Source organism: Siniperca chuatsi, linkage group LG12 (genome assembly GCF_020085105.1).
Source record: "Siniperca chuatsi isolate FFG_IHB_CAS linkage group LG12, ASM2008510v1, whole genome shotgun sequence".
In the NCBI taxonomy this organism is placed as follows: domain Eukaryota; kingdom Metazoa; phylum Chordata; class Actinopteri; order Centrarchiformes; family Sinipercidae; genus Siniperca; species Siniperca chuatsi.
In genome coordinates this window covers 23,994,291-24,020,224 of record NC_058053.1, presented here as the reverse complement: position 1 = coordinate 24,020,224, position 25,934 = coordinate 23,994,291, and the positions used below count along the sequence as shown (strand labels likewise).

The window sequence follows — 25,934 nt, the reverse complement described above, 5'->3', positions numbered from 1 at the left end:
TCCCAAAGACAAAAACTTTTAAAGTGTTGTTAGCTTACAGCATGATGACATCAAGCTGCTTGATTGTTTTTCAGCTGATGTATGAAAGAGAACAAAGTCATGAAGCAAATGTTGCCTAAAGCAAAAAAAAAAAAAAGTCAGCTGCTTTTCGACTTTAAATTCCAAACCAGTTTGTGGTGTCAGTGCCACAATGGTAAAAGGAGTATTCAGATCCAATACCACAGTGCAAAATGAGTCCATTAAAAGAAATATCCTGAACTTTATTTAAGTACAGAATTATCATCAGTATCAAGTATTTAACTGTTTTTATATACAGAAAATAGTAATAAGCCATTTAGCTTTATTATGTTTTCATCCTTGAGGATTTTAACTACTGCAGTGCGGAGATAAAGTGCATTTATAATTATGATATAAAATTAATCAATCAACCAATTATCAACAATGTATCATGTTTTATAAACTGAAATCATTCGATTTGTGTGTAAAATTTGCAAAGGCAAATGTTTCATTCTGGATTGAATGAGAGTGGAGAAGTATGAGGTAGATGGTAAACAGAAATACTTAAAAAAAATCTTTTTTTCCAATCAGAATGGTGTGGTCCTACATGACCATACAATTATCTGCCAAAGTTGGAACAGTTTTGATTCACGTACTTGAGATTTCTGTTTTTGTGTTTTGTCTGTGCTCTCTACTCTGGTTTGAGGTGGGCGGGGCTCAGATGTAAAGATGTGATGTCACATATTTTCATGCATCAATCAAGATTTTATAATATCTTCTAACTCTTCTAGCTTTCTAGCTTTTTAAGTCATGATTGTTATAGAAAAATGCTACTTCTGTCCCTGATTTTTTTAGGGGCTTTAAGTAGAGTACAAGTACCACTTTTCTCTGCTTTTTGCAAATTTCTTACTGACAAATGCTTTAATAATTGAACATTTTTTTAACTAGTAAAACTAGTAAAATAGTCACGCTTGTCTTTTTTTTTTTGTTTTATGACCAGGGTTTTATATTGTACAAGTACAGTCACCAGTTAAACCTGCAAATCTCATCACAAAATTATAAACTAGTGGAGGCCCTGTTTATCAGTCAGGATGACAATGTGCCTTCTGAGACATAATAAATATTGTTTTTTCTCACAGTCTCTGCTTCTGTTGTGCGCTGTGACGTCTGAAGATTCATGACATGTATGGTGTCTGTTTCTGATGAGGCAGACATTTCACGACACCACAAGTCAGGAGGACGAGCGAGAAGTGGTGAGGTTTCCCACACAGGAAGCTCCAAAATTAATTTCCTTTGGCCTCTAAACCCCCTCCAGGGAAACAAAGCGCTTAAACTGAGCAGCGGGAGAGGAAAGACAACCTCCCCTCACTCTGAGAGAGAGCACTGCATGTGAATCCTCTTACCACTAACACCCATATGTTATTACATTTGTCACCACTGAGCTGATGTTATCATCTGTAGAGCTGTGACAGAGCAGGAACCTGCCAGCCCCACGCAGTTCGTTACGCTAAACTGGACGCCGCCATTTTGTCAAAGCACTGGAAACATCTCCACCCCGCTTTTCTAATCATCACATCACCTGGCATCTGCGCAGTAATAGCGAGCTCTGAAGAAATTGATTTGTAGCAGCTCCTCGGGCTCTTTTCAACAGTAAAAGACCACAGCAATCAAAGCAGTCTCCTCTAAAATAGCTTGACAGTAGCCTCCTTGACAGGAGGCATTTTTCCATCTTCCACTGTTTCGACATTCAGATTATGTGATTAAAAAAAAAAGAGAGCAGATCATCTATTGTTTGCACCAAGTCTCCATCAGCTAAAAGCAGATGGAGTTCATATAAACTGGAGACACTCCTGGATTTGCTATTAATTCAATCTGCTTTAATTTCCACAAAAGACTGAATGAAACTGAAATGCTCTGAGTAGCTTTACACATTTCGGGGAAAAGATTATATAAAGGGAGCTGAGTTATGAGGCTCGATTTCACCCAAAGTTGCCATTTTTCAGATTTTTATGATCTTTAAATGCTATACTTTGCACAAGGGCTTGGATGGCTAACGTGTTAGAAAACAATTGCCTACTTACACATCTATCAGACATTAAGCAACATTTGTGTTTATTTGGAGTTGTGTTTCTTCCCCCCTAATGAATTTAAGTCCAATATGCGCTTTCATTTTTTACTCTGATGTGGTCTCCACCAACTCCTGACAAAAATAACTTGGTCTTTAGCTTGCTAATGCTAGTTTTCCGACTGCGTTTAACAGCCACTCAGTAACTTTACAGTGGGTTTATCAGAGCGTTTATGCTGGAAGCGTTTAACTGCGGGGGTTGCAGTGCTGCTGCACAAATGACTGTTATTGTACATTTTTGTCATCTTTATAAAATTTTTATATTTAGCCGAGTATTGTCTTAACTTTCCTTGCGGGTTTAAAATAATGGGCCAGTCAAAGCTAATAATCAAAAGCTAACACCACCTAATATTGCCCCTTTCCCATGAAACCCATTTCTAACTATAGAGAAGTTTAAAGTGCAAATACGGGACTCACTTTAGCTTGCTGCCCACTTGCTGATCATACATAAGGAAGGCAGTAAATCAAACAAATTGTGGTCTAACTCGTTGCATTACAGTTAAATATTTCACCTATGAAACCCACATTACACATTTAGAGCAGCCAAGAACCAATAAGAGACTTACTTTAGCTCACCACCTCTGTTACTGACTGGCTACAAGCAAGGCAGTAAATCAGGCAGATTGTGGTCAGACTCAAATTTTAGCTCAGTGGTGTGTCTGCTGGAGCGTACTACAAATCATATTCAATCATTAAGTGACTTTAACAAAACCATTTCATTACAAAATACCTTACAGAGCCATGAAGGAAATTAAAATTATACATTAAAACAAGAGCACGGGTTCAAATCCCAGACCTCCAATATCTCCCGACGCTAATCCTCAAACCTAATAATATTCAGTCAGGGTGGACCATCTTCAAAAAGAAATCTGAGTGTGGGAGGGCAGTATGCGGCAGAGCAGACTGTCATGTATTGCAGAAAATCAATTCTGAACAAGTCTCATGGCTCCGTGAGTCATGAAGTCCATGAAATACTGTGTCAGCTTTCCTTTCCAGCAAACGCATCAAAAACATTTCTATTCAAAAACTGCCTCACAGCTGCAAAAGTGCATTCATTTCTATAGCACCATGGAATGACATGAAGTATAAAGCACAAAAATTAAACTACTGAATCACAGCTTGAACATTTAAACCCAACGTGTTTCAGCTGAAATAGCTATCATCTTTGTTAAAGGATTCCAAGCATAGTATACATGCGTAAAATACTGACATCTGATTGGCCTGTCGGTCCAGGGCTTTTAACGTGATGCATAAAACCCCACAATCACAATTAAAAAAAAGAAATAAATACTAAACTACATTATCTGATGAGGTCATCATATAACCTCTTAGTTGGTGTAATGTCTGTGGAAAGATTCCCCTTCTCTCATGTTTCCTTCAGGTCATGTGGAAAATAATAATAATAATAATAATAATAATAATAACAATAATTAAGAGTGCATGGACACAGGATGGGGAAATGTAAGCATTAAATATGATATAAACCCTAACAGAAAGATTTAGTTATTCAGTAGTTATCTTTTGCTGTTTATGTGTTAATATGTTGGTCGGCAATGTTTGAGCAAATAAGCCTTGCACAATAATTTAGGGTGCAACGTGCAAAAGTAACATAACGTATAGTGTAACTAAAAGTTAATAAATTTATGAAGCAATGTGTCATTTATCACTTTTATTCCCCTGCAATGGGAGGTATTAGCATATTTCTCATTAATATGGAGGCATTTTAGGATCATCTGAATATCTAAATATGGTGTTGAGTCATATACAGACACATAATTTCACAAAATGTTTCTTAACAAAATGCTCATGTTTGCAGCATGTACAAGCGTTCAGCAGCAAAGTTGTGAAGATAAAGAGAAACGGTCCCTTACGTGTCCCTGGTCGTCCAGCTCGTTGTTGGTGAGTTTGAGCTTGTCGAAACTGACTACCTGCCTCATCCAGGTGTCTCCTGAGGCCAGAGAGTCCGGGTGGATGTAAGCCCGCGGAGGCACCGGGGAATCAGCGTTTCCTGCCACCATCCACTTGGAGCTGTGGTACACATACCTGGAACACAAGGCACATTTTGTTGCATATAGTTTTACAGTTAAAGTACTGTCAGCTTTATTAATGAAGGATAGATGCGCCATAAATGAATGAAGAAGGAGAAAGAATGGGACTATTTCATACTTCAAATACAAATTTGTATAATTGTAAAATAACAAAACTTTGAAAATGTTTTCAGCTGTTTTTTAGAGTGTGTAAATTGTATTGGTTAATATTGGGGTGAATTTCTTTCATTTCTTTTTTTGATTTTGCTTAATTTCATGTTAAAAACCTGCTTGCTTGAGTCTATACAGAATGTGTTTGAGTTGCAAATATCATATGATTACTGGACGTTCCTTCTCGAACAGTTTGCAGGAAGATCAGGCTCAAGGGACTAATATTCCCTCATCACTTCACTGTTTTGAAAACTCATTTGAATCTCTGAGGTTACTTCAGGGTTGAATGGGTTATTGTAAAAGGCTGTTTGGATGTGAAAAAGGCTGGAGCGCCTCTGCTTTTTTCACTCTGCTGGAAAACAAACTCCAACAACTCGGCCACGTTGCCACAACACCGGCTTTTAAAACTCATCTGTTGTTTCTTCATTGCGCTTGAAATTTCTAACAAGAGCAACATAAAATATTCCATATGCAGTCACACGCTCAGCTGCATAGTTTCAATTAAGCCCAGCCATAATATTTGATGATGTTGTGTGTGAGTTTGGGTACATCGGGGCGTCCCACCCATTAAACAGCAGGGAGAGAGAAGAAAGAGAGAGAGAGAAAGAAGTTTACTTTTACCCTCATTTTTTAAAACTCCACAAACCACCAGTCAACACTGTATGCACTGTTTAAAAAATCAAATCAAATTAAGGAAAAAGAAAAGAAAGGAAAGGATGGAGGGAAAAGGAGGGAATGAAACTGCAAGAAAGGAAGGAACAAAGAAGAGAAGAAAGAAATGCATGGACAGAGAAAGTGAAGCAAAATGAAGAAAGTCAGCCCGAGTCATTAAGAGACATAAGGAAAGTGAAAATTAATGAGATTGGACAGAAAGATAAAAGAAAGGTAGGTAGAATTGGAGAAGAAGAAGCACACAATGGGAGAGCGAGGTTGAGAATAAGTGGAGGAGAGCGAGTGTGAAGCACAGCTGTTTGCCTTTAGTTCTGGTCCAGCGCTCAGTTTAAAGTGTTTTATCTGCAGCGTCTCTGCCAAAGTCATCACTCACTCCAGAAACATGGACAAAACTCTCATTTGGTCCTTTTGTTATTGCCTCAAAGGGCTGCACCACCCCGTCATACACACACACACACACACACACACACACACACACACACACACACACACACACACTCTATGTATAATTACATTCAAATTAAATTCAAAAAATACATACTCAGCCTCTCTCTGCCACAAAAAACACGGCATACACAAATTTAAAAAGCAACAGGGGCGTTTCTAGGGATGTTGGCTAACACACCCTCTGGCGGCCATATTAGAGGTAAAAGAAGCTCTATGTGACTGTGAACAGCTTAGTATGTTTCTAACATTGCATTTGTAAACAAATCGACCCTATTAAGAGGTCTTCAAGCTATTTGCCCCATCTGATTTAAATTGCTATGGGTCGGTATAAATATTAGATTTAGCCTGACAGAACACAATAGGACCTGATACAGAAACATGAGATACACATGCTCCATTAATCAGGGGAAATGAAACTAATTACCAAACCAAATTCGGCTTTGTTGTGTTGGAGATGGTGCCTGTGATTTTAAGAGCGTTGAAGTTTGTCCAAAATCAGTCCCTCGCTCTCATTCACTACTCCCTAAACAACAACAACACTCAGTAGTTTATAATAGACAGTACATTGAAACTTATGAATCATCATCATTTTGCATCGTGACTGACAGGTGTAGTGTCGCACGACTGTAATTTCTGCATCTATAAAAATGCAACACATTGCATTGTGGGACTTGCAATGTGTCGTCCAATTTCACTATTCACCTCTTTGTTTATATTTGTGTCCTCTTTATGTGTTTTGTTGCCACAGAAACAAGAAACAACTCTTATTAAAAAAAATATTACACTCCTAAAGAGGTTTTGAGTGTCGGACTAGTTAAAAACCCAACTGATTTATTTATCAGAGGTTCTCTTAAGTGGTTTGAATTGAGGGAGTGTAAGAGGCACACAACAGAAACAAATTGTAGACTGCATCTGCAAATGGTCTGTGTTAACCTAATGTCTAATGCAACCACACAACCAAAAGCTTTTACTGGTATTTCTCTTTCGCTGTCCTGTTTTTGTTATACAATATACAATGTAGTCATCACAGGAATCCACTTTTCACCAGACCTCCATGATTGAGCTGGATGTTTCTGCCAGCAACCACATGGTGAGATGCCTTAAAAAGCCCATTTGGGTTTTTAATCTCACCAGCACAGTCATTTTGTCTGTTAATGTATTGTGTCTTATTGTTTTGTTCTTCGTTCAAATAACAACTTAAATTAAACTCAATTTTGTGACACAACACAATTATTGCAAGTACATAAATATTCAGTCATTTTCTGCTGTCTCAACAAAGCCCTCATTGGCGTGTTTTAATTTGATATGATTTGATTTATTTGACATTTTAAAAATATAAAGTATATATATTAGGTCATACACAGCGACAAATACATATTCCTATATACACACATATATTGGTCTTTCTGCATTTCCCACAAGCCATGGTGTGGGCATTACTAATAGATGTCTTATTCCTTGAATAACTTAACTTTCTGTCGGTGTGCTCTTTTATTTGTCTAGTAAGACATGGTGGCTGTTGCTGCTCATGCTGAGTGTATTTCAAATAACCTGGAAATGAGAAACACACACTTCCTGTGTTTCAGGAAAGAGTTAACACACAGCAAGTGTTAAGTTCTAGGAACTGGCTAGCTAAGTCAAGTCGAGTCAATTTTATTTATATAGCCCAATATTTTATAATTATTACAATCTGCACAGCATACAACACCCTCTGTCCTTAGACCCTCGAGTTGGGTAAGGAAAACCTCTCCCAAAAAAAACTTTAATGTGGAAACAAAAAAAGCCCTGTTACTAAAGTGGTATATAATAATAGTAATTTATTAATATGAAAATGTCTTTACTTACTGTTAAATGGTGAAATATGGGGCAATGAACGACAAAAAAGGACACTTAACTACCTGTTCCACATTTTTACTATATAATAATACCAAGCACACACCTCCACACACAGCTCTGACTTTTGACCTTAACACTCACACACACACACACACACACACACACACACATACGTATACACTCACAAAGGGTGCCAGGCGTTTCTGTAATTTCCTGTTTGGAGTGCTGTTTAGGGTTACGCTCAGCGTAGCAGGGAAAGTGTTAAGGAACAAGGAAACTTTAGCCCCAAACAGGACTGGAAATCTGATTAGTCCCTCCGCTTTCATCTTCCATAAATCTGCCATCTGGCACCGGCACAATCAATAAAGACTGGACTTTATGTGACACTCTTACTGGACAGATGGGGGGGGGGTCCTTTCCTTCTCAGCACAACACCAAACCACACAGCTGACAAAACCGAACTGCAATGAATACTCTAATTCTTTCTTTCTTTCTCTCACATACACACAATTACACCCACTGGGATAAACACACATGCATGTAAAGACTTAAAACACACACATAGAAAGACACACACCAACAGGTTGTCAATGTATGTGTGTGCGTTCTCAGCTCATCGCACATATAGTCTAACACAGTCAGGCATGCACATAAACACACACACGCACACACACACATTTACAAACTTGCCAAACCCAGGCTGTATATTGGGTTACTGTACTGACAGAGTAAATATTGCTATTGAATTACCATTCAGGGTTGACTGGTGTGTGTGTTCTGAGTTTGTAAGAGAAGACCAACAGCTTTGTGTGAGCATGTGTGTGTGTTCTTGAATTCTTATACTACACACAAAGATAGATGAATGATGAGGTTTTGCCAGTCCCCACTTCTACACAGAGCCAGTTTTTCAGACTAGGATTCGTGTTTATAGGATGATGGTTAGAATAAGGTTAGGATAAAGTTGGTTTAGGTTTAGGGTTAAGATCAGGGTTAGGGGTTAGGGTAGCTATTGTATTCAGTGATTGTCCTCATAAGTACAGTAACATAAACACCCACGGCTGTGTTTCTATGTCTTTTAACCCTTTAAGAATGTATTTTCTTATTGTAAGTCGGTACCTATGTGTGTGTATGCTCTTCTATTTCTATACTTACAAAGACCAAATGTCCTCAAAAAGATAGTTAAATGAGAAAAGTCTTTCAAAGATGGATTTGTTTCCCCCAATGCTCACTTGAGCATCTCTGAGTTTATTAGATGATGGTTGGAATAAGGATTAGGTTTAGGTCAGGGTAAATTTATGTGAAGGACGTGGGTTAGAAGGGTTGGGGAATGACTGACTGTCCTCACAAATATATATGGCCTGATGGTGTTTTGTCCTCTTTCTTCGTGTTATTAATTGTATGTGACTTCTTTTTCTATACTTATGAGGAAAATGACATATTTCAAAGTAAGTAGTACAGTATTTTGCCAGTTCTCATGTCTACATATGGTCTGTTTTAAAATTAGAACTTGAGTTCATTGGATTAAGGTTAGAATTAAGATTAGGTTTACATTAGGGCATTGACATTTTGTCAGTCCTCATCTACACAGGATCAGTTTCAAATTAGATTAAGTTTAGCTTTTGGATTAGGACAAAGTTGTTTTAGGGTTAACAAGATGGGTTTAAGATCAGGGTTACTAGTGTTAAGGTTAGGTTAGAAATAGGGGTTTGGGGAATGACTGTATTGTATTCAGTGACTGTCCTCACATGTATGGTAACACACATGCCTGTGTATGTGTTTGTGCGTGTTACAATGTACAATGTTCTTCTATTTCTGGACCAAATGTCCTCACAAAGACAGATAAAAAAGAAAATTCAATTTGATGTAATTTTTTCCAGTCCTCACTTCTACATAAGGTCAGTTCAAGTTTAGAACTTGAGTTCATTGGTTTGAGGTTAAAAGTACATAATATAGCTTGCCAGCATAAAGGCTTGTGTTTGTGTGTTTTATCTCTTTTGAATGTGTGTGGACACCTTGAAGTGTATGTGTGTGTGTGTGTGTGTGTGTGTGTTAAAACAGAACTGCAACATGCTCTGACACACAGTTGAAGGAATGAGGTATGTTTGAGTAGCTCGGAGCAAACTGAACGACTGTCCACATAAAAGAACTGTAATATATGGAGATTTAATGAGCGCAGTACCAATGAGACGTTCCTAAAGAGGGGCAGGGAGCCCAAGTAAAGTAAGTCGATTCCAATAAAGACTGTATTTCCAGACCCCAAACTCCCCAGGACTGTGAGGCACACCAGTGACAGCTCCCAGCTCAGTTTGCAAAGGCTTGTGGTAAATTCCCCAGCCAGGAAGAAAATCCTATTTAATTTTACAAGATCTTCTGGCCTCTAAAAATCCTCCATGGTGTCTTGGTTCGCTGGTGGGAGAGCGGGAAGAGGCGGCAGGGCAGAACGTCTGCTACGCTCTGGTGGAAAGCTTTACATTAATAAGCAACGATATGAAATGAAGTATGCAGGAAGCTCAACTCAAATACACACAAGTCACTTTATTTATACTCATCGTGTGTTTTCATGCAGACTTTAATTTCTTTCTGACAAACCTGTTTTTTGTCATAAATAAACTGACTTGACTTGACACGAGGGGGGAAGAGCCTTTTCTCTGTTTCCTTCTGAGATGACAGGGTTTTGATTGTCAAGGGAGAGGGGATGCATCTGTGGCATGCTCACCCTTTAATCAAATATTTTCTCTCGCATAGCAATGCATGAAAACAAAACTAACTCCCTGTAAACATGTTTTATGTCACTGAACCTTCTGCTTTAAAATATGCTCACCAGCTGCCAAGAAAGACCATGTAGGCCTTTAAAACACTGCTGATACACTTGATACACTACTGAGCACACACACACACACACACACACACAACTCAACTGAACTTGTTCCACAGCTGTGTTCAAGGACACGTCTCTATGTTACTGCTCATAAAGTGAATTATTTTCTGGATTTATATGTGTTTTTTAGGGATAGTTTGATAGCTCAGGTGTTACTCAGCTTCATTGTTGGATACTGATATTTATTTGAAATTTTGGATTTTAGTGAATGTTCATTTTCCATTCAAAGGTTTTATGTGTGCTGGAGTTGGAATAGCCTAAAAGAGCTGTTAAAATTCTCAGAAATAAAAAACAATGGTAGAAAAATCCTTGAAATTACCACAATGAAATAAATGCTACCCTGCAAATAAAAGACCTGCATTCAAGGTTTACCTCAAGGTGCGATCAATCATTTTTGAGTCATAAAATAGAAGCGTTTTCACAAAAATAATTGAAATATTTTGACTTATAGATTAAAAACAAATGTTTGGGGTGTATTTCAATTAATTCATGATATAAAATATAGGCTGGTATTTATCTACATCACAGATAAATATCAGAAAAACATTTTCAATGTACTAAAACAGTTGTCAACCAAATGTAGTAATGATGGCAGCTTTCATTTCTGTATTTTTGATTATGAGATGAAACTTGTTTGCATTTGCATGAAGGAAAGTATGAGTATCTTACATGATAAGTCCAGTGATATTCTATGTTTTTCTTATTGACACAGAATCCCATATCTTATTCCTCTGTACCATAGAGCTCCATTGTTGTCCAAAAATGATTAAATTCACATCAATGAGCCACACCGTCACACTGGGTGACATATTTGAATCAAACCCACGCTGTCTTGGTGCCTTAAATACTCAGTAGAGCACCAAATATGTATTATTCCACAACTAGTCCCCAACAAATGCACTATTTATCCCTATTTGAGTAACGTTTGTTAAAAACTGCACAGGGGATGCCTGGACCCTTGCAGACTTGGGCAAATGACGAAATGTACGTCACATGGCCACACGGCAGTGGAAATCAGGAACTGGCGACATCTCCTTGTTGGTTTTGGTCTTTTCATGGGATTTATTGACAATAACAAAAATGTAATATATTGCCAGCATTATCTTTCATCTTCCTACCTTTGCTAAATAATGTTCATCTGTCTGCTTCACTCTTCCATGATTGTCTAAATGCTGTTTCGGAGGCTATTTTTGCTAAATCTTTGCTAAAAATGAAAAAAAAGAAAAAAGGGTAATTGGAATTACAACCATCAATTCTAAATTTCAGCACAAAAAGCTGTCTACTGGCAGCTTTGATACAAAAGCAGCAGCATCAGCTTTAAGAAGCCCTCACTTGTCGAACTCTGTATGTAATGAGGCAGGCTCCCGGTTATTTGCCACATTATCACTTCATCACACACAGTAACAGCCCGTATCTGCATCAGCATCTATAAAACCAGATGCAACCACTGAATACGCAGGTAAACTTCACACATTTTTCTCATCATCTTTATCTCACTCCCTCATTTCTGTCATGATAGCTGAAAAGATTATATTGAGCCATAAAAGTAAACTATAAAACTTCCACAGTCACCCACTACAGCAGCAAGTATACATGCAGCATCGTAGATTTTCTTTCCATCTCGACCTCGTTTTTCCCCATTTCCGTCATTAGACCTGAATGTTGAGAGTTATCCTATTTGCAGGCAGCCTCTGGCTCTGCAGCTCGGCCAGTGGGATGATGAATACATTTCAATCTCCTCTCTCTGGCTCGGACTACGGGGACTAGTGCTATGGGCCAGGATATCAGTCTTATTGCATATCCAGAGAGATCCATCATATACAAGCCTTCCTCCAGCACATGCACACTTTAATCACTTTCACTTCACTTCACTGATGCAAATGATGGGAGTAACTACTTTTTCTGTGTTGCCAAGAAGAAGACAGGAACACCTCGCTTAGCAGTTATGAGAAATCTGAAAAAGGCTGGAATATTTTTGTTTAGTCCAAATCCTGTTACGTATGACTCTCACATGAGAAATGGCATGAAGATGAGAACAATCCAACTAGGTCAAAATGTTTATGCTTGGTCCGACATTTGAGAATCATCCAGGAAAATACAGCTTTGTGTCCAGCTGTAGCAGCAGCAGAAATGGGGGCTTGCTCATGCATATGCACATGCAGATTTGACTGTGCATGTGAATATTATGTACAGCTGTGCATTTATTAAAATGAGTTCTGAAGACTGCTGTTTACAGACTGAAGTCGCCAAAAGCTGAACTTTTGTGCTGGTGTGCAGCATCTGTGCATTTGACATTCTTCAAAAATACAATTACTCAGCATTTGCTCCGCAGTTTCATTCTTGTCATGGCTGAAAAGTATCTGAAACAGCATTTTGACCATCATGGGACATTCGACTTCCCACTGAAACCCAAAAGAATGAAATCATTTTGATTTAGCAGCAGTTTGGTAGAGAAACTCTGGGATAAATTTCTGCATTTGGAAGGGGAGTAAAATGGCAAGGAGCATAAATAAAATGTGCAAAGACAATTAAATTTAATGTCAGATTTTACACTGGTTTGAGTTCAGAGAGGAACCTTTGTCCTGGATGACTCTGACTAGCTGATGTCTAATATGTCAGCACAGGCATTCACTCCTATTCATGCATTTGTGCGTGAGGAAGGTACCTGTATCTCTTGTTGTCCACAGGCACGATGTCCATGGCGATGTAATACTGCTGATGAGGGTCCAGACCTGCTATCTTTACTCGCATGGCAGGAAACATCCTCCTGAAGGGGGAAAAAGCAGCGCATACTGATAAATGGGATAGAATAATGAAAAGGGATGAATAACATTTTAAAACGGCCTCTGAAAATAACTAGAGTGCTAAAAAATCACCATTACAGGTGAAACAACAACGCCAAAGAACTGCATTCAGACCATCAGAGGACACTGAAACCGGACTGATGAACTTTAGTGTCAGAAGCTGTTTCGTGGAAGTTGGAAGTAAAGAAACTCTGATACATAACTGCGTTTGATTAATTTAGGAGAATTAAAAACATGTACAGACAACTCAAATCACGTAAAAATTCTGATTTCAGGTCAGTTTTCTGCAGCTGTGGTCAAGGAGGAAACCAAGGTAGACATTTGCTGAAATTATTATTATTTTATTTAAGCAAGCGTTTCCCTTCTTGTCACAATAAGGTTTTTGATAACAACAACCACAAAAATGCTGAGAAATACCCTGATAAAGGAAAACACAATGAAAACAAACAGTTCACAGAGGCAAAAAGAATCATTTCTCCAACTCACTGTTCTGAGAGGGGAAAAAAGAAGACGGGACTCCAATGTATTCCAATGTAGATAAATATAAACTAATTCAACATTGCAAAGGATTAACACTTCTATATAGGTCTTTTTATAAAAAGGCACGAAATCCCAAAATAAGTTCCAAACTAACAAAGAGCAAAGTGTTACAGCTTTATAAAAAGCAGGAGCACCGTCAACATAAAAAATGCTGCCATGCAGATCCGTCACTCTGAGCGATCCTGATTTTTATTAAGATTTAATACTATTGATTATCATAAATGTTTGTGCAGTAAAGCACTAAGCACGCCTCCTTTCAAATTCGAGCATGCAAGCTACACAATAGACCGTTTCATCATCATAGCTACTGAATTAACTGGTAAATGACAAAATTGTAGCTGTGTCTTCGTCACTGAATACACTAGATAGGATATACACTATTAAGTAGTGACAATCTGGTGTGATTTTACAGTCAGCTTATAAACATTTTGAAATATCAGTTGCATTCGCACAAAGTAGTTTATTCTACTTCAGCAGAAATCTGTCTTTGCTCTGCCAGTCTTCAATCGTTGAAATGAGGAGGTGTCCTCATCATTCATTTGAACAACCTCCCAGCTGATGTCAACACAGTGATGTTTGTGCAGCGCTGAGTGAACCCATCCAACAGCAAGCAGACACACTTTTAGACAGTTCATTAAAAGGGGCCCTACTATGGAAATTTAAAAATATAATGTAGAAATATTTAAAAGATTGTGGAAATTTTCTTCTGTGTCAGTGGTTATTTTTTAGGTGCAAGATTCCTACATTTGTTTTGCAGGAGGTTTCACGCTAACTGGTCCTGATTGGCACCTTTAACTGAAGACTTACTGAAATCCATTCAGTCATGCCAATTTGCAGCTTATAAAGTGGAAAGTTTCCTCTCAGCATGTTTACCACCTTTGAATTAGAGGAGATGTTGCTTTTGGCCAATCACAGTTCAGTATTTTAAGGACATATCTTCAGATTTATTTAATAAAATCAAATAAATCACATTTATTTCAAAAGCTTCTAGAACATCATTATCCTGAATCCGAGCCTTTATCAGATCTCTGTCATTACTCGGATTACTCCTTGGATTTATAAAAAATAGAATAATATGTTAATTTGCTCTTTTCATAGCGTGAAAAATCTTTCCAGTCTCTCTACCCAGCTCATTTTTGTCCCCTGAACGTTTCTTTAATTTTCATCATGTTAGTGGAGGGAAATACTTTGTTCCATAGTGTCATGCCACTGTGACCTCTGACCTTTGCACTACAGGAATTTGGGGAAATGGAAATGTTATTTATAAATAAATAAATGGATTTTTATCCTTGAAATATTTTAGCAATCAGCTCCTCCCATTTTGAAGCTGTGGCCTAAAGCTTGAGACTGCACACATCATGACAATTATAGTCTAATCAAAGACTAAACGGCACCTATATTAAAGGTCTGTATGTGGAGCGGGAGACATTTCAACTTAATTCCTCGTGTTGCACTTCAAACGCGGCATTTTCCACATTTCATTTAAAGGTCGTAAATCCGGGCCTGCCTAATGAGAAAAGAGGGCTGTTTTCTTGCTTCCCTTCTCTTCTGGATTTATAGGCTTATTATGAGCAGGCCGTGAAATACACACGGCGACGGTCGTGTCAGCTTTCAATCCGCTTCAGCGCAAAATGATTGTTGCTCTATTTATGAGCTGATTACCAATTTAAACCCAATTCATAAAAACAGCCAACTGTGGTCTATAACGAGTAGAGGAGAGCGACAGCGGAGCTTATTTCAATCTGAAGTGGAAGAGGTGAAAAACGGTGAAAAAAGAGGTGAAAAACAACTTTTGATGGTGCGCAGAAAAAAAGAAAAGTAAAACTCTGGTTTAAAAAGTTTAGCAACAGAACAAAATAACAGGATTAATAAGATGGAGTAAAATATAGATCTAGCACAGTTATTTTATACAATACAAACAAATACAACTCTCCTGTTAAATAGAATATACAAATAAATTATTCTGACAGACGAGTTTTTCCACTAGTCTGAAAATGGTCTTGGATGAAAAAACCCTTCCTTGGTAAAACCGACTTGCTGATATACTAGATCACATTTTTTATCACATATAAAGATCACATATTTTTGCCATTTTGCAAGAACAAAATATTCCACGCATAAATTGCGTTAGTAGCCTGTACAAAGTAGCACTGAACCATTTTGAGGGAAAAATCAACTGGAAACAAAACACAAAATAAATCTTATTAAATGCCTAAACTGAATTTTAATCAATAAACTTTTGATCCAATAAACATTTTTCGTAAGCAAATGAATAAACGCTGTTAGTGAGGTGAGATAATTCTTTCCTTTTCCAACAAAAGTTTAAGAACCAAAAGCTTTAAAGCCTCAACACGATAGTAAAGATCTTGTTAAGGGGGGCCATTTGCAGTGTAGCTGAAGCAATATTAAGTCTAATGTCTGTCATGCCGATTGTTAGTGGAAATGTACAGCGCTCCCGGCGCAGGGAGCGGAGCAGACTGCGGGGAAAGGTCCTTCCCGCAGGATCCGCAGGTCAACCTCCGCGCTTGCTCTGGGTTTGGACTGCTGGCCCGAGAGAGCGAGAAAAACCAGGAACATGTTAGAGAGATTAATTAGAACCAGCTCTCCTTATTCTCCGACACAGGGGATAACCTGCCGCGTTATGAAGGCCTGAACACAACAGAGTGGCCTGCATGTGCAACACATTAACACCCTCCAAACAGAGCTCAGAGGTGTGTGTGTGTGTGTGTGTGTGTGTGTGTGTGTGTGTGTGTGTTGAGCTCTAACTGAATTGTGTGTTTCTTTAAAAGTGGCGCATTACTGCGTGTTTGTGGGTACGTGCGTCTGCAGGTTTTAGGTCTGCGCATTTGATAAATCTGTGTGTGACTTGAGTCTGAGTTATCATAATCTGACCTCATAAGAAATGATTTTCAAAAAATAACTCATAATGGAAATGATAAAGAACTCCATTTGTTTTTTGTCCTCGCCAAATAATTTAAAAAAATACTTTGTTTGCGCGTAAAAGTTGCAAATCGCCTTTTACGCACAGTTGGCGCACAGTCTGCGCCATGAGTCCACCGCACAGCTGCACGTAGACCTTCTGGGCTACTTCCAGCAGCTGTGTGTGTGTGTGTGTGTGTGTGTGTGTGTGTGTGTGTGTGTGTGTGTGTGTGTGTGTGTGTGTGTGTGTGTGTGTGTGTGTCCAGCCTACCTGCCCGCCTTGGTGATGATCATCTCCGTGCCGATGTCATGGAAGCGCTTCCACAAGTCTGCGCATTGCAGCTCCACCTGGATCTCTTCCATGGAGGCCGGGGGCGACGGTTCACAGGGGCCGGGAGCCAGGTCGTCAGGTGAGCCGAAGGAGCACGACGTCCTTTCGGCCAGACCCTCTCCGTCCGAGCCGGGACTCGCCTCCGAGTCTGAGGGGGAAATGAGGAAAATGATGAGAAGGCAGCTCTGAAACAGTGGAATTAATAGGCTTTGCGCAGGAAACTTGGCTCGATGAGAAAGTACAGCAGTTCTCTCCGCTGACTCCAAATCACCTGCCGTCTGCAGTTTGGAGAGAAGCGGCCGAGTTTGGCTCACTGGCTCAACCCGTCATGGAGTTCTGGGTTCATGTCAAAAGCAGAATAAATGCTGCGTAAAGTCTTTGAAATGTGATGTAGAAAATATTAAATTTTAAATTGGGCCACACAATGAAAAATTCCGATGGGAAGCGTTCAGCAAATGAAGTTTCCCCTCAAGTGCTCCTTCTGGACCAAGTTTAACAGACTGACCATTCAGAGTCATCAACACCGTCTCAATGTTAGAGCAGATAAAAACGTTCCCTCCATCCTGAAACAAATCCAGACCTACAAGAAAGGTTTCCATCAGTCTGAGCCTCTAACTCCCAGACACCAATAAGGATGACCTCAGCCTCCTTAACATTTGCCTTATTCACTTCATTTTAAACAGTTCAACTGCCCAGGCTACATTAGGGTGGACAAAATAACAGGAGCACCTGACAATCCCAAAACCCTGCATGAAAGAGTTATAATGTTCAGTTTGCAGTGTCAAGATGCATCAGAAGCTTTTTCTTTTATTTTGTCCACTACATACATCTTCATTGTATTATTGAATCTCAAAAACCCTAAACTGGCCTATTTCTTTCAAGTGAAACAGGAAATTACTAATTACACCAGAAATCCAAGCCGTTTTTTGCCAATTAATAACATTTTTAAACATCAAAATCCACTTCCACCTAAAGAGAAATGCAGAATTTCTCAACAAAGTTATTTTACCTGACTCCTACGTTAAATGTTACTTAACATGTGTGACGTTATTTAAAAATAAAATGGAAACCTTTAGGGGTTAAAAATAGTTTTATCAGCTTGGATGTCAAATCTTCAATGTTCAACACCTCAAAACTGCACTTTACCCGGCTAAAACTCTCATAAGATCACCACATGCTATCTCATATTTCACTTTTCTCTGAAATAGTTTATAGCTGAATATTCTTCACCCACCCCCTCCAACACCAACCAAAAAATAAAAAAAGAATCTAATAATGTATTATTTATTGGGGGCCCTGACATGAGGAGGTTGACTTGGCAGACTGAGGGCACACAAATATGGTTATGCAAATGCAGAGCTGCTGAGAGACTGGACAGCGTCCCAGGCGAAACCGCCACAGCGCAGGCCGAGCCAACCCCGCTGGAAACAAGAGCACGGAGAGGAGAGATGGAGATAGGAAGAGCAGAGGGGGGAGGGGAGGAGGAGAGAAGGGGTGGAGGGCTGTAATGACCACAGAGAGACAGAGACAGACTTTCCATCATCTTCTTGGGAGATCCTTCCAGTGTCATTGCAGCCAGTGAGGACTGTCGCACAAGATTACTCTCCCCTTCTTCTCCTTTTAACTGTTCACACACATGCAGAAACACAGTGGGCCAGTCAATCAGCCACTCAGCTGCCCCCTCACTCTCTATAAAAACACTTATTACACACTGCTAGTGTTAAAGGAAGAGGACGGATGGCTCAAATCCCAACAAAACAAACAACTACAGGCCTGCACTCTTCAGACGGGGCCGATAAGATTAGAGCTTACAAACAGAAGGCATTTAATTTGAGTTTCTATTAGAGGGGGAACAAGGTGTCTGATTGTTCAGGGGATTTTGCCAATTCATTTAAATACTGCATGCAGACAATGCATACTGTGTATATTCAGAATATATTAAACAGAGTTGGACTAATTATTGCAACACTAATTATTACACCTCTGTTTTGGTCATTTGTTTCTATATTCCCGAGTTTTACAGAAAACGTGTTTATATAAATTGCTGTAATGGCAGTCTGAATAATGCTGTCTGACAAGGCAACAAGGCTCAGATTATCTCAGCTTCAAGCTACTTTGCACAAACTGACTCCCAAAGTCTTAGTGCTAGTACATCAATTTTCCTCATTTAATGTTCAGTAATTGTGAATAATTTATCATTTGAAATTAGTCTCCTCTACCTGAATAAGGCGATAAATCTAAAAGAATGTCAAAGTCTGGAGAGTTTAAGTCTTATAACTACAGTTTTGTGCACTATAGAAAAAAAGTGAAATTTCAGGTATCAAAACTGAAATCTGCTTGAATGTGTCCAACAAACACAGCTTGAAAAGCCACATTGAGCAACTCTATATCTACTATAGGCATCTAAAACTGGATGTGTGTGAACGGAGGCGTTCAGAGGAAACAGATGCATTCCAGAGAGAAAAAGCGGCCCGACTAAATGAGATAATTTGGCAGGAACGCCTCTGAGATGCAGAGAAACGGCGGTAAAGCAGGAGCCTGTTGACTCCGCCTGTACGCTCTGTCAGCCTCTCAGGCTAAAGGACCTGTCCGTCGACGCTCAACAGCCACACAGGCGCACGCACACACACACACACACACACACACACACACACACACACACACACACACACACACACGGGTCTAAACCAAGAGCCGGATGTAGGCAGACAGACAAACACACCACCAGGTAGCTGCTATATACATGTGTTTTTGTACATGTTCATGTGCACAGTCAAACATCAGGCCTGTCAGTTAATTTCCAAATTTCAAAGACTGAGAATAAAATAGTCAACAAACAGCAAAGCATGAAACGCAGGACAATAATTCGAGTCCGGTATCACTCTGCATTGAGTTTATGTGAAGGTTTTCTTGTTGAAGTTTTACTTTATTTATTTTTTAAGCTGAATGAATAAAAACTGACATTTATTGATGAACAAAAATTTGCCCATTCAGCTGAATGCTGCCCTGACATCTGCTGTGGTTAGCTTCACTCACTCACACCCACACACACACACACACACACACACACACACACAGACTCATGGCCTGTATCTTGCGGTTAAGGGGCTCCTAATCAGCTCATGCCAGGCCTCATTAAAACGAAGCTAACATCCATAGTAGGCTACTAATTCGTCTGAATTTAATCAAGTCAGTCGTCAAACTGTCCTCTGTGTCACAGTTCACATGCAGTCACACACATCAGCTTCAGATAGCTGGAGAAGGGCTGAAGTTTGCTGATGTCTGCTTAAAGAATGCACGTCATACATATAACATAACATATACATTAAATGAAACTATTACAGAAAGAGGAAGTGATTTTAATTAAGTTATTAGGAGGCTTTTAATCAGACAGTAGATAGAAATGTTTGCTGCTGTGGTGGAACACCTCTGATGGAGATTGTGTTAAATGATGTTGACGCAAAGTTTTGTAATTGTTTTTACTGCCGTAGCAGGTATAAATTCTACACCTGATTTAGAAGGGTTAGGGTTGTAGAATATTTAATTTTCTTTTAAGATGTCTTTAACAAAAAGGTTCAAACTCTTAAGCCTGGTAGTGTTTCCATCTTTCCAAACATTTTGTACAGCCAGGCACTGTTGTTCTATGGAAAACCTACAGAACTTTATTTTAATGCATAAAGTTTCCAAACATATCAAATATATCGGGCTGAAAATTTGGGAAACTTGAATAAAATTATCTCATAGCGTCTGCAAAGTCGCCTTTTGATGTTGTGGTGCAAAAATAAAAATGTATCCCATCTTGGATTTGAATATTTGAATATGTGTAAGCACCACAGAGCTTTAATGAAGTGTTACAAGCAGACAGAATGTGCAGCATACTGTAGTGATGCTGTTATACAGTGTACTTTTTTGCGTACTTACAGATTCTAAAGGGGAAATTCAAGAGGGATATCAAATGTTTAAGAGGTTAACACATTAGAGAGTGAAGTTGTGCTAGAACACTTATATTACTACTACTGCTATTTCATTTATAGTGAAATGGTCCTTTATGAAGTTGATGTATTTAATGAAGTTGCAGCAGGTTTCTGAAGTGGACAGTAGCAATGTGTCAACCATGAAATCACCAAGTAACCCAATCCACACAGTGGGATCACCTGTTTCCTCACTCAGGCACGAAAGCAGTAAAACCTCAGTCCGGCTCATTACACATCACTTTTATCAGGCTGCATGCTTAGACTAAGAAATAACTCTTTAGAGAAACACTGAATGGAAGGAGCAGCATTTTCGATCATTTAAGTATTAGTATTACAGTAACCTTGATCGATTTTAATTAACACAGGCCTAGTGAGACGTCAGGTGTTTGTAGTGAGTTAGCTCTGTGCGTAATCTGTGCGTAAAAGCATAGTGTCACCTTGTAAATCACATGGTTTGGGTCAGGCCTTTGATAAATGGCATTAAATATTAAGTTATACTAGATGTAGTTCATCGTGTTAATTATTGTCTTAAAGGGTAAATACTATGGAAATGTGGTTGTAGGAGTTTTGTGAGGTCTAACAACACTACTGAACGGCACGACTCTTACATGCAGACTGTTAAATGCGAGCCTGGTTCAGAGCCTGTGCGTTCTCTCAGTCCTGCCCTTGTCTTTGAGGCTAATAAACGTGTTATACGACCAACCGGCTTCCATCCTCGCCTGGAGTTGAGTAAAAATAAAATCACTCCGTTAAGGATTCCTCTAGACCACATAATCTGACCACAGAGACTCGCTGTTCTCGGTCACCGCCGCCCGACGCGCCAAAGCGGAGGCTTTAGGACCCGAGCAGGACCCGCTGAACCTGCCAGGAACCCGCCTGCTAATGAGTGGGAGAAGGGGGGTCGAGGAACCGGGAACTGGGTAATTCATTCTGCCACAAATCCTTCAACTCCCAGGGACAAAACCTGGAGAGAAGGTGAACAGAAAGATTCCTCTGCCCCACGGAACCAAAGAACGTTAGAAGAATGACTGCAGGGTTGTTTAATGACGTCTAAGCTTTCATTTTTGTTAATTATTTTTGCCCTTTTAAAAACACACACAAACAAGCTGTTTGCCGTTGGCATCAACGTTTAGTTTCACTCCGCTCGTTTAACTACACTGCAGACAGTTCTACACTTTAATATCAGCAACAACAACAATCTTCCCATGAGAGTTTATAGGACGAATTCACCTCCTCAAATTCTCCTCCTAGTGATTTACTTCTCTTTTCCCATTTTTTTTTTTAAAGTTGTGCTTTTCAATCACTAGCAGTTTCCGAGCAGAGAGGAGCCGTGCGTAAAGGCGCTGCGCCCCGGAGGTCAGACTGCAGCGGGGCTCTGCGTCGGCCTGACACCGTCTGAGCAGCCCGTAGAGGTGAGTTTCATTTCTGCCTGTCTCTATCATCCTACAAAGATTTAATGAGCTGTGATACCATAATATGATTTGTATATGTCGAGCTAAATTAAAGATTCAGTAATTAAGAACGGGCCTCATTTGGATCCATAATCCTCACGAAGATCAGTTTCAGCAAATCTAAAATTTTGCAAGAAAACGATGAACCTTAACATTGTTTGAACTGAATTACCTTGAATTTTAAAACAGAATACATGTTTAGCTATGGCTCAAACAGGACGCGCAGCCCTGTAGCTGTCAATTTAAAATGAAGCTGATAAGCGCCGCCGTCTCAGCTCAAAGCGAAGCATCGCGGTGAAAAGTCACTTCAGGTCTGAAGCAGCAGGTTTATCAGTTTTACCTCAGTTCATCTCTAAACACTGAAATCTAAGTAGTTTAAAATGAAAGAGCCAGTAGCCAGAATCCCATTACACCTGCAGTTAATTAATTCACAAAAATGGAATAATACTCTAGCGCATGTGCTAAAAATTTAATTAACGTTTAAGTTTATGCAAAAAAATAATATATCAAGCTTTGCTTTACATAAAAATTGTACTTGTTGCAAAAAAAATGCCCGTTTTCAAAACTGCCTTATTGCATGCTGGTTGTAAAGAAATGAAAAAGAATTCTTTAAACAACAAAATATTACCTGTGTTTATCTTGACAATTCGTCATTTCTTTTACTACAGCTCAATAAAATTCATCTTAATCGCTCGTTGTTTCTCTTGTACATTTTATTGTGTTACTTTTTTATTTTATGTAATCAAATGCCGCGCATTCCCACTATGCAATATATCATTTCTTCATATTTTGGTTGTTGTTTTTTTTTTTTTTTTTTTTTTTTTTTTTACAATAAATCTTTAAAGTGATTACACATTTTCCACGAATGATCAAAATCTTTAATTTTACCTTAAAACTTCTCTGAGGCTCTCATACCTGGAATATTATTATGTTGTGATGTTCTGCGCGTGGCACCAGACGGACGCTTTTATTGCAAAGTGAATTGCAATTCTGCAGGGACCGGGGGTTATTTTTTAGCAGCGGACAATATAATTCATAATGTGTGAAATTTGTTTCCCTTTGAGAATGAAACGCCTTACATTAGATCATTTACTTCATGCCAGTTTAAGGCCGAGGCCTCCCTGCAGGCCTGCAGCCAAACTCACACTGGAAGCAAAAGGCGTCCAAACAGCAACACAACTTTACGCTTTGCCTCATATTTTTATGTCACTTATATCTTACAGTGGAGTCCGCCAGTAAGGAGTCAAAACCTGGACAAGCCAACCCGCCATGACAAAGACACATAATCACTTAACCTTATGTTTAGTCCTAAAATGTCTTTTTTTAAAGTTGTTTTGATAGTTTGATTTGTTACGGATGCAAATTTGCTCCTTTTAAGGATTTTTTTTTTTTTAAATGCATATCCTGTGTCATATTCCTGACAGGAGACCAGCATGACTGACTTTCTCTACAGGCCTGCACGCATCAGGTTTAGAAGCTGCGTATACAACAGCAAGACTTTCTCTTCTTTGTGTAACAGCGCTGCAGCAGAGCGGAATCACTGAGCAGAATCTTTCACTTCGTTTAAAGAAAAAAAGACTCCACATTCACATAGAGACCGTGGAACTTATCGCTACATGCCCTGTCGTGGGTTGGGTCATTGAAAGTGGAGCCATGTTTTGATTCGGGACTCGTCGGTTTGCATTGAGCTGCAGTGATATAACGGAGATCCGGACATTTGAGCGGTGTGGTGCATATCTGCGCACTGACCCGGGTCCATATCCAGACAGTGCGCCGGGTCCTCCCCGTCCGTGGCGAGGCTCTCCATGGACAACTCCAGCTCCTTCTCCTCCCAGCCCCGGAGCTTCCTCTTCTTGTTGGAGCCGATCAGGGCTTCCACGGAAAAAGCGTGGGCTCTAGAGCTCAGAGCTGCGGCAGATCGCCTCCGCTCACTCATTTCTCTCAAATCCACCCGACGGGGGGACGCAGCGAAGAACCCACTCCGTCAGTCCAATGCAGTGAAGCAAAACAGTAAAAAAAAAAAAAAAAAAAAATTAAAAAAAAAAATTAAGCACACGTCAGTGTTTACAGCGGGACACAAACTCACCAAATGTCCAAAGTAATCCCAACTGTGACTAGAAACGCCGCGTCAAACTTTTGAAGGCAGACTGTGCCATCCTGGCTGTGCATGAGATCGAGTCCGGGAGGATTGATAGTTTTGATGCGGTCTGCCGCTTTGCGCGTCTCTCCGTCCTTCCACTCCGCGTCTCTCTTTTTCTCTTTCTGTCCCCCTAACTTCTCGCTGATTGATACTCACTTCTGGAGGAGTTTTTTTCCAGGCGCAGAGGGGCGGCCTTCCTGCTCCCTGTCAAACCCGCGCATCCAATGAGAAGTTAGGAAAGACACCGAGACAAAGTGTTTCGTCCAATGGCAGCGGAGGGAGACGCGCGTCCTGGAAGAGGAACCGTCATCCGGACTGCAGCAGCCAAATGAACTGACTCCATAATGTAGCCTATGGAAAATGCATTAGCTTATTATCTTTTTTTCTCATTATACCCATAACTGCCGAACAGCAGATTTCCCTGCAAACATAATAATAAAATAGTGTCAGTTTGAGTTAAATGATGTATTTGTTGACCTCACCAGTTCTGATGGCTCCTCTCTTTGACACCCAGATCCTGCAGCTTCACTTCACGAGGCCCTCACCTCATGGCGAACATCCCAAAGTCACTTTAATATCTGTCTGTTCACCAAGCGTGTTTGAGCCGCTGATTCCATCATTAGCGGGGATTGTAGGAAAAGTCACATTACAGCTTCATTGTGTCACCCGACAGCTGGAGAGCCAGAGCAGAGCTGCAGCAGGACAGGTGGGCTGATCTCAGGGCTGCACGCTCGGACACAAAAAGGAACTACAAGATTAGCAAGTGAAATGGTTCGGATGTGCTCGGCTGATTGGGCGCTTATTTCCGCGGATCTGCGGGTCTGAAAAAAAATAAATAATTATGGACAAGAAAATAGCTTGTTTAGAGAGTTTTAAGGGAGATAATTCAGGAGCGGATATAAATATTTAAAATGTAGGCTTCCATCATCTATTTAGTCTATTAGTCTATTAATTAATTAACTGTAAACTCACGTCGTTCATTTTACTCAGACATATTGAAGCCAAATCACCGCCACTGATGAAAACAAAAATGGAGCAAAATGACCTTCAAATTATTTATCACGTTGAACCCGAGGGCAATTATTCGATTAATTAATAACCAATGAAACTATTTTGAATATCGGAAAATACATTCTTGCGTTCAATATTGTGTTGGGAAAGTAAAAAAAGATTTATTTCTAGTAGCAATGAGAGTAAATATAGGCTATAGCACAATATAGAAGACTACTACTACTAAATATTGATCTAAAATAATGCTAATAATCATTAAATAAATATTAGGCTAATAACTACAATACAAATAAACTCAAACTTTTCAAATATAATCGGTTTCCAATCAAATATCAGGCACTTTGCTGAGACTTTGCTCTGGGCTGCATGTGGTCAGTCTGCTGGCCTGATGTTCAGGAAGAGGCGCACAGACCGGAGAGAAGAGGCTGATCGGTTTCTACCGCGGGGGAAAATGTTTCAAACGTTTCCCGTCCGCGGCGAAACGAAAAGATCCGGAAAAAAAGAGCTGAGGATGATCGCTGCTGGTTAGCAGCGAGCAGGCCTGAAGTCAACCTGCGGCTCCTGAAAATGAAGCTTTCCAAAGGTCAACGCCGTGCGTTTGTCCTCGTAAA

At 39.6% G+C, this 25,934-nt stretch overlaps 1 protein-coding gene across 4 annotated transcripts in view; it reads right to left on the bottom strand.

The window, feature by feature from the left end:
• Positions 1-24,985, bottom strand: part of tbx15 (T-box transcription factor 15) — a 38,436-nt gene extending 13,451 nt beyond the window's left edge. Inside the window, exons 1-5 of one of the 4 annotated variants that reach the window (XM_044217157.1) lie at positions 24,795-24,985; positions 24,259-24,663; positions 16,688-16,895; positions 12,819-12,920; positions 3,994-4,165 (exon numbers count right to left, since the gene is read on the bottom strand). In XM_044217157.1, coding sequence (XP_044073092.1) covers positions 3,994-4,165; positions 12,819-12,920; positions 16,688-16,779 — 366 coding nt within the window. In that variant the 5' untranslated portion in view covers positions 16,780-16,895; positions 24,259-24,663; positions 24,795-24,985. Of the gene's footprint in view, positions 1-3,993; positions 4,166-12,818; positions 12,921-16,687; positions 16,896-23,921; positions 24,208-24,258; positions 24,690-24,794 lie in introns of those variants that run through there. The other 3 variants (XM_044217159.1, XM_044217158.1, XM_044217156.1) reach the window with 3 other exon arrangements.
• Positions 24,986-25,934: the final 949 nt, after the last annotated feature.